The sequence below is a fragment of the Gopherus evgoodei genome, chromosome 4 (assembly GCF_007399415.2).
Source record: "Gopherus evgoodei ecotype Sinaloan lineage chromosome 4, rGopEvg1_v1.p, whole genome shotgun sequence".
Taxonomy (NCBI): Eukaryota; Metazoa; Chordata; order Testudines; family Testudinidae; genus Gopherus; species Gopherus evgoodei.
This window is the reverse complement of record NC_044325.1, coordinates 84411649-84421509: the sequence shown is the minus strand read 5'-3', so window position 1 is coordinate 84421509 and position 9861 is coordinate 84411649. Positions and strand designations below refer to the sequence as shown.

Genomic DNA, 9861 nt, shown 5'->3' with positions numbered 1-9861 from the left:
GAATGGGGGTTTTTGAGGGGAGAAGAGATGAGTGATAGATATCACAGAGAGGGAAATACAGGATCATACAAGATGATGCGTGGGGGTGTGAACCTCTGGTACCGACAGAGCCTCAATGAGTTCATTAGGGCTGGGGTTCTGCCTGAGCAGATTAATCTGCAGGATCAGACAAAGCAAAGGATCTGCATGAACCCGACGGAATTTGCCATGCGCCTACCATGATTTCTGCTTGCGCGTGGTATCCCTTTTCTGCCTTTGTTCTTCAGCGTGTGTGGCGGCGGAGAGGCAACTGTGCCGCCCTGTGCTTGGCGAGCGCCTAGCGCTAAATGTAATCTAAGCAATTAATGCCATTAATAATTAAAGGGCGATAACGAGCGGGAACTGAGGGGCTGTGTTTAGAAGGCAGGAGCGGGACCAGAACTGCACAATGGATACAGTAACATCCATCGGGTATAAAATAGTGATTTAATCAAACCCCTCCACACTGCTACCAACGTGCGTTAAGGGATGAAGTGCTAAGAACGGGATCTGAAGCAAAATCCCGCATCCATCCAGCTGCCCCTGAACGTGGCTGGATTGAAATCTGAACTTGGCCCCACATTTTGAAAGTGTCCCCCCAGCCCCCATCTATCCCGTAAACTAAATCAGATCCGGTGCCTTACCCCGCCCCGCTCCCCAGCCTTTGGGGTGTCTGAAATTTAGACCTGAGTTTAGCAGCTTGACCCCCTCTCTCTCCCATGCCCAAAGGTGCAGCATCCATTCCTTGGTGCTTCCCCAGGAGGGCAGGGGCGTGGGGCGGACGGTGTTGGTGATCTGCAGAGAGGTGCCGGTCTCCTCCCTTCGCGGCGGCAGATGCTACCGCTACCAGTGGCCGCGGTTGCTCAGCGCTCTGTGTGGCTGGCCGGGATCCCCTCCTTCTCTGGTGTGCCCCCTGCGGGCAACTCCACCCCAAGCGTGGGCCCACCGAGCTCAGGCATCGCCGCTTTAAGCGGAGGACCATGCTGGGCGCCGGGGAGGGTCCCCCGCAGCCCCCCTCGCTTCCCCACGTGGTCTCGGTCGGTGCCTGTGAATTTCAATCGCTGGAGGGTCGCTCTTGGTGCAGACACCGGGCGAAGCTGCCGGTCCGGGACCTGAGATCCCGACACCCCCTAGCCGGCCCCGAGGCTACCACCTCCGCCCGCCCAGCAGCAGCGTCTCAGCCCGGGGCTGGAGGGTCCCGGCGCCCCGCGCGGCGATGAATGAGCCGCGCCAGGAGCCGGGGAGCGGCGGGGCTGCACCGGCGCCAGGTCCCGGAGCAGCGGAGTGAAGCGGCGGCGGCGGGAGGATGAAGCTGCCGGGCCGGGCCGGGCTGGGCTCCCTGGCCGCGCTCTGGCTCCTGGTGCTGGGGCTCTGGACCGGCTTGCAGCGGCCGCAGGCGCAGGAGCGGCGCTTCCCTGCGGGCACAGCCGGCCGGGGGCTGCCCCAGGAACAGCGAGGCTGGGAGCGCGGCGGCCCCGGAGCTGCGGCTCCCGGCCGCAGCCCGCCGGGGCAGGGCGAGTCCCGCGGCGCCCAGAAAACTTTCCGAGCGCTGCTCACGCTGCCGGCCGCCGGGGATAGGGGCGAGCCCCTGGAGGGGCTGGAGCAGCCCGCACAGAGCTCGCAGCCGGAGCCCCGGGAGAGGCAGAACTTGGAGCCTGGTTCCAGGAAGCCGCTGGCCCTGGAGGCGCCCGCGGACCCCGCCTCCCCAGTGCAAGGGGGCATCTTCTGGAGCCGAGCGCTGGAGCAGCAGGTGCCCCCGGGCTTCGACTCCCAGCAGGCGGCCTCGTGGTTGGAGACAGCCCGGGCTGCTCGCGTCGCCTCACTGGAGAGGGGCGGGTGCGGCCGCAGCTCCAACCGGCTGGCTCGGCTGTCGGACGGGAGTCGCGCCTGCGTCCGCTACGGGATCAACCCGGAGCAGATCCAGGGCGAGGCGCTGTCCTACCGGCTGGCCCAGCTGCTGGGCATCCAGCAGCGCCTGCCGCCCATGACCTTGGCCCTGGTGGAAGCCCGCGGCAGGCAGTGGGGGCAGGTGCGGGACGAGCTGCGGGGCTCGCACTGGGCCGAGGGGGCGGTGGTCAGCCTCACCCAGTGGGTGGACAACTTGACCGACGTGGTGGCCCCCGCTCCCTGGAGATCCGAGGCGGGGTCGGGCAGGAGATTGCAACCTCTGGCCGCTGGGGAACTGGGCGGCCTCACCCAGTCCCAGCTGGTGGAGCTGGTGCAGTGGACCGACCTGATCCTCTTTGACTATCTGACGGCCAACTTTGACCGGCTGGTCAGCAACCTCTTCAGCCTGCAGTGGGACCCCAGGGTGATGCACCGGGCCACCAGCAACTTACACAGGGCACCCAACGGGGGCCTTGTCTTCATAGACAACGAGGCGGGCCTGGTGCACGGCTACAGGCTCCTCTCCATGTGGGACAAGTACAACGAGCCCTTGCTCCGCTCCGTGTGCATCTTCCGGGAGGCCACTGCCCAGCGGGTGCGGGACCTGCACCGCCTGCAGAACGCAGCCTCGGAGCTGCTGAGACTCTACCGGACTCACGAACCCCTTTCCGGCCGGCTGGGCTTCCTGTCCGAGCAGCAGGCGCAGCTGCTGCAGGGCAGGATAGACTTTGTCCACAAGCACATTTTGCACTGCAAAGCCATGGCCACTTCACTGTGATCAGTTTGTCTCTACTGTCCTGTATTTATGTAACCCAAGAGTGAAAAGTGGGTTTTCCCCACTAACCTTTTTGCAGTTGTAACATGTTCTGGGACTTCCTAAATAGGAGACTAAAATCATTCATTCAAGAGCCAGTTTCCTCATGGGAAGGAGGAGTAAGCTAGTGGGTTTAGTACAGGACTGGGACTTCCTGGTGGTGGTGGTATAAAGGGCCCAGCTTCCTCATCTCTGGCTGCAGAGGTCTTTTTAATGGTCCGTTTAGTTGAGTGCTTAAAGGACCAGTCCTGTGAGACACTGGAGTCCCCTCTGCTCTTTTTTGACCTCACAGGGAGTCGAATGTACTCAGCTACCTAGGAGAGTCACTGAAGTAGGGCCCTCTACATGGCTTTAGATGCCTCAATTTAATTTGAATATTCTTTGCCCCATGAATTACTGTTGTTGGGCTCTGGGAAGGGACCCTAAAACATCTGCTTCTGCTCACTGCGTCTGTGAAGTCAGGGTGATAATACTTACCTCCCTGCCTGGCAGGGCTTTTGTGAGGAGTAATTAGTTAATGTTTCTAAAGCGTTCTGAAGATGAAAACTGCCATCAGTACTATCAGATCTCTTTGTATTAGTTCCACACTGAGTCTCTTTCCAGAATTAAAAAAAAAAACATGGCTCTTAAGTATCTCCCTTAACTCACTCAGTACAACTGCCCACTTACAAGACAGCGTACAAAAACTATTGTCCTTAACTGGACTGGGATCAATTACCTTTCTCCTAATGGAAGCAGGCAGGTAAACTTATGTATTTTGTTATGATCATTTATTTAAAAAAAACTGACATTCTTAGACTAAGAACTGATTGCACAGAGCAGGAGCCCTTGACTAGCAACACTGTCCCATCCATGGAGGCTCTTTTCCTATTGGTGTCTCTATCCAGAATTTATCTATTAACTGTTTGTTAATCTTGTCAATGAAAAGTATACAGAGAGTTGATATTCCAGTGTTCGTCATCTTTGTTGTTGGAAGCATCTGGTTAACCTGATTCAGGTTATAAGTGTCTGTTATTTCTAATCATTTGGTTTGAATGCTAAAATAACTGACTAATGGGTGAAAAGAAATCATCCCAGGGTTTTAAATATTGTTATTGTACTAAGACTTTGGACACATTAGTTAAATTGGGGGAAAATCAGTTTCATGCACTTTACTTTGACTTTTTATTTTTATAAGAAGACTTTTATTTTACAAAGTCTGCCTTTTCTGTACATTATATATGTTCATAAGTTCTTCTGTAACATACAAAAGAAACTGATATTTCAGTAAAAGGGTGTTAATGTTTTACCTCCTTGTTCCAAATACTTAGTTTGAATTTAAAAAGAACATTTACTCTTCAGTTTTTTTCCAAAGAGAAATACAGCCTGATTCACTAGCACTACTCCTGATTTATACTAGATTAAGAAAGAGAAGAACCGGGCTTTCCAACTTTCCTTTTTCTTCCTTTCCTAAAACCAGTTTGCTTATTTTAGTGCAAGTTGATATGTGAACATTCTTATTTTGGAATAACAGTTCCTGGTACCCGCCTTAGTTAAACAGACTTTAGTGACTTTTATTCTGAAATGTGTTCACCCCCACTCTTCCTCTGAAATAACTAAATCAGTTTCTTGACATTAACTTGCTTAAGTCAGCGCAAGTATGATGTAGACAACCTCATCATATGTTCAGATAGTGTGCCAACCTGTTACTGCAAGCTCAAGCACTGCTATAACAAAAGCATCCCGTGTGGTGTCAGTCCGTTATCAATAGGTGGTACTTCACACTAGCTCTCTATCCTTTCTGTTTTGACTTTATTCATCTTATATTCACAATTAGGGAGTAACTCCAATCACAGCACCGGAAAGCTTGTCCAAACAAACCATATAATTTAGAAAATTTCTATTGCATTGAGTGTCATAAATTTCTTGGGATTGGGTGTACAAACTAAAAAAAAATTATACAACTGTCAGTTGGTGTTTTTTGTTTGTTTTTACCAAAAAAACAACTTGTAACAGCATTACTGACACAATAATAGACAGTCAAGACACAAAATAAAGGCCAAAGTTAGGGTAGGGAATAAGAGAAATTAAACCTTCTCTTTAAACCACTGATGCAAACTATGATGCGATCAAACAGGAATACAACCTCTTCCACATCTGGACAGGCATCTCTTTGTTGATTCAATGCTGCAGTGTGTTGAATGGAAGCCAGCTAAGTAGGTGTTTTCACTGTTATTTGGTGCATTAAATTTCCCATGAATTCTGAGAGTACTGCATACGTGCACATTTATAATGGGAGAAAGTCTTTCATGTCTGTTAATAATTTATGCAGGCTAACCCTCACAGCTGAACAGTTTTCTTTGACAGTTTATTCTTTTAATTTTTATAAGGCAAGAAAACAGTTTTACAAACACAGGAATAAACTTGGTAACAGTTACAATGTGTAGTGCTCTTTACCAAGTATATTTTTTAAATCATGCAGCTGCCCCAACAGCAGCTTCCACTCAATTGCTTTGACTGACAAGGCGTTTTATTTAACTTGTATTTATAGCTCTCAGCATTTATCTCTCAATACAATGCACAAAATTCCATGTGGTGTCCCTTTTCTATTTACATGACAATGTACAATTTAACTGTGTAATTCTTAATTCTTCTTAGCGCTTTTTGTCAGCATTACTTTGTGGCTCACTCAGATGCAATGTTTCAGTTGTGTTCACCTAATGAAAATACATCTAAATAATAAACCACTGTCATAAATTTTAAACCACAGTGAATAGCGAACTGCTGTACCACAAACATCTAAGGTTTCATTTCTGTTTAGTAAGTATTTCTGTAAGTATCAGCACAATTGCAGTTTTGACTGCTAATGGGCAATATATCTTCTTTGCAATGTCTTTAGAATCAGACCCTAGATAATTACACCTTTCAAGAAGAAAAATGATTTTCTATTTGATGATTGGTAATATATAGGTTGCATGTTAGAAGATGGGGATAGTTATAGGCTAATGATGCTAGAGATAAATCTGCAGGCAACTGGAAGAAATGAGCTTATTCAATGAGGATATAGAAAACCAGCTTGATTGGATTATGACACTTTACTGTGTGCTTTATGTGCTTCAGGAAACTACTAAGAGCCTCAATGCATTTGATTTGGCTGATCTGTCTCTGTGTTAGAAAAAGCTTTGAATTAGCGTCAGTTTAAGGAAGATTAAGGCTATGTTTAACTCTTCTGTTCAGTTTCTTTAAGGCAGAATAGTCACTTGTAAATTCTTGGTGTGCTACATTCTTTGCATTCCTTCTCAACTTTCTATGTTAGCTGATGTCTGACTGTCTCTAACCAGAACAAAGAGGTGAACAACTTTTAAACTTTTGTTGTGCCCAGTTCTCTTCTAATTTACACCAATTTAGCTCCTTTTTCCCCTATGGAGTTATTCCTAATTTTCACCAGTGAGAGCGGTGACTCAGGCCCTTCCTGGTTTTGGTGTACAATGACCAGAAGACTTAACAACCAGGGAGTTTGAAATAATTTCTTTGTGCAGCTAAATAATTATATGCCACTGGGGTTTCTGATTCTGATCATATACTGCTGTAGCTTAGAAACAATTTAACTGGATGTCAAAGGAATCACACTTGTGTAAGGGCTGGTCCACACTACGGGGGGGAAATCGATCTTAGATACGCAACTTCACGTAGCTGAAGTCGAATATCTAAGATCGCATTACTCACCCGTCCACACCACGCAGGATCGATGTTCGCAGCTCTCCCTGTCAATTCCGGAACTCCATTGGGGTTGATGGAGTTCCGGAATCGATATAAGCGCGCTCGGGGATCGATATATCGCGTCTAGATTAGACGCGATATATCAATCCCCGAGCAATCGATTTTAACCCGCCGATACGGCGGGTAGTCTGGACGTGGCCTCAATGAGTTTAGAATAAGGCCTGGGGATTTAGGCCTTAGTTCAGCAAAACACTTAAGCATGTACTTAACTTTAAGCATTTAGCAGTCCCATTGAAGTCAATGTAACCACCTGCATGCTTATGGGCTTATTTGGTTTGCTGCACTGGGTCCTTAGTTGTCAATTGTTACATATAACTGGTAGGAAAAGACAGTTTGAAAATGGCTGTAGATTTCAGAATGTGAAACACACCCCCTTTAATCCTTTATCTCTGAACCCTCCTGTCTGATTATCTTCAGAATTCCTTCCCCCAGAGTCTCCTCTAACTGGGATCTAAGAGCATGCATCTCCTGTCATACACAGTTTAACTCCATCAACATAAATGGAGTTACTCTCAATTTATACCAGTGTGAGTGGAGAATCCGGTCCTAGATTCTTTTCAGGCAGAGGTGGGGTTACTCATGGAGTTTAGGGTGAGGATATTACAGCCAGACTTGTAAGGGAAAGTGAGTCACTGCTGAGCCCTCGTAGTGCAGTGAGCATCAGAATCTCATTGAATTTAATAGGCTGCCCACTGAGTGAACAGAGCCAGACTGAGATTAGGTGGACAAATGTGCCTGCCACCTCTAGAGTATATCCCTGGCACAGGAGCTGACAGAAATGGGCACAGCTCCTTTGTTCAAGGTCAGGTCATCCGATTTGAAGATCATGCCAGTAACTTAGGCCCAGTGCTAAACATAGAGTTATGTTTTGTTTCAGTAGGTTACATCAAACCCTTAATACCACTAGCATAGTTTTGTGGTTTACTTTCCTTTGAGGGTTTTTTATTATAATAGTATTTAGAATTTGCTCACTGCCATGCTGGGTGGTCACTAGTTTGGATGTGAGATCATATTAAGACTTAATCCAATCTTGTATGTTATTCCTGCTTTGCAATCACAGCATAAAATTTAACTGCTTCTTTAGAGCCATGCACTCTGGATTGAATACTGCGAAGCTCTGGCAATAATAGCATAGACTTTATAATAAGCAGCTCCTGCTGAGGTCTGAATGACACAGGATTGGTAATGACCTGTAAAACCTTTTTCCTTTGGGGTCACTAGTTTTAATGCAGCTCAGGGCTGTAACAACTAAGGTTTTGTCTATGCTGGGGATTTGTCCTGGTTACAGCCATCAACGGCCAGCCACTGATGTAGCTGCACTGGTGGAAATCCCTACTGTAGACAGGCAAACAATTTGCACTGGTGCAGCTTACCTTGATTTCAGGATGGGGTAAATTGTATCAATTTGAAGCACAGCAGTAGCATATAGCAGTTTTCTTAGTCTATGCTAGAGTTTTGCCTCAGTGCAGCTATCCCAGTGGCTGAAATCCCAGTGTAGACAAAGCCTCAAAAGCTTGTTGAAAGGAATTAGTGGTCTCAGTTTGGTTTCCAGTAGAGATGTGTCCCCATCACAAAAACTGCTGCTGCCAGTTGGAAAATGTGTGGCACTCTCAGCACAGAGGGCAAGGAGTGAATGGATGATTGAACCTGACCTCTCCCTCTCAGGCTGTAAAGGGTTACAAATATTTGGTCATTTCATTCTGGAGCATTTTACAACCCAGAAATCCCATTTTTCAGGAAACTTTCAAATGGGGCAACACCGGAATTCAACCTTTTGCATGTTTTGCTATCAACATTGATTTGTATTTTTCACTTAGCCAATAGATCTACATTGGAGGGAAAATAGACTCATTTTCATTTTTTGTTGTGGTTGAGCAAAACATTTGGGCCACAGTGAATACGTGAAATGAAATGCAGCCAACCAGGCACATCTCTACCTGCTTTCTCTCCTGAAGTTGGCCTCTTCATGTCAGAATTGAGACAGGTTGGCAGAGCACAGTGTGAAAGCTTGCACTGCTGCTGCCCATGCTGCAGATAGAGAACTTCCGTCGAGAGCTGCTAGTGTTTAACTGCTGTTAAATTATCACACACAAAATAGGCCATTGTCATCAGAAGCTATTAGAACGCTACAAATTTCAGCTCTCTTTACCACTTAACTGTCTAGGAATGGGCTAAATCCCTTTTATATTTTGGCAAAAAGAATGCTCTGCTGCTTGTCTCCACTAGGTGCAAGATAGAGGATTTTTTTTAGAAGATGCGTCTTACTGCTTAGTACTCTGCCTGTTACACTGTGAGCAGGGAACATTGCCTAGTGCTGAGAGCATGGGTCTTAGGACAGGGGAGATCCAGAATTTTAAACCCCAGCTTTGTTTCAGACTTCCTATGTGACCTATTCTAGTTAGGTTTTTATACTGTGCCTGTCAGTGTAGTAGCTGACCCTGTGCATGTCACTTAACTTCTCTCAGCCACAGTTTTCCCATCTGTAAAATGAGGATTGTCATACTAAGATGTTGTGAGAATTAATTCATTAACATTTCCAAAGCACTTAGAGACCCTCAAATAGAAGGTGCTATACAAAGACAAAGCATTATTATCAATTGAATAATGTATTTTCACTTTAGATTTTTAGAAGCTTTCCCCAAAGTGACAAACCTCTCCATCCAGATCCAATGAAATAATCTCATTGTCACAACAGAGAGTATTTTGATCAAGCTCTGCTGCAGAATGGAGTCTGCTCTTCTGCAATGTGCAGCACTTCAGTGGGGCAGGACAGACAAGAAGGGTGTATATGCTCCAGCACTTAAAAGGAGCAGGAATAGATGTGGGATTGCATTGCAGCTGCAGCAAAAGGACCCAGCCCCTGTGCTGCTATGTGGACCCAAGGCATCCTGATGTTCAATTGAAAGTGACTTTTGAGTTCCAGCAGCACAGAAGACCATAACTGGGATCAACCAGAAGGCTGACATTTTATTTTATTAACTAGAGGTTTTATTAGCTAGAGGTTAGATTTGAAATGATTCATTTTATTGCTAGTCTTTTTTAATCCCTTTGTCCCCCACCCTCATCCTCTAATTCCAAAGTGGCTGAGTGATTTTATCTCAAAATGTGCTCCATTTTAAACAAAACAAAAAGCCACCCTCTCAAAAAAGCCTATTGATTCCACTGCTGAGATCTTGCAAAATCCCCTGAAAGTGAGGACAGACGGGCACTTAGCTAAAGTGGTATTAACACACTAATAGAATTAATGTAGCACATAATAGAGAAAGGAGTGAATACATTTTACACTGGTATCTCAAATGTAGCACAAAAGAAGTGTGGTTTATTTCTGCATATCTGTAAATTTCAGTTGTAGGAGTCATAATTTTTTAATGTGCCTGTCTTGC

At 46.5% G+C, this 9861-nt stretch overlaps 1 protein-coding gene across 1 annotated transcript; it reads left to right on the top strand.

The window, feature by feature from the left end:
* Nucleotides 1-1047: 1047 nt before the first annotated feature.
* Nucleotides 1048-4007, top strand: FJX1 (four-jointed box kinase 1). The gene has a single exon (XM_030560048.1). It carries the CDS (start codon nucleotides 1325-1327, stop codon nucleotides 2681-2683), a length of 1359 nt encoding a protein of 452 aa, XP_030415908.1. The 5' UTR covers nucleotides 1048-1324; the 3' UTR covers nucleotides 2684-4007.
* The last annotated feature ends 5854 nt before the right edge of the window (nucleotides 4008-9861 follow it).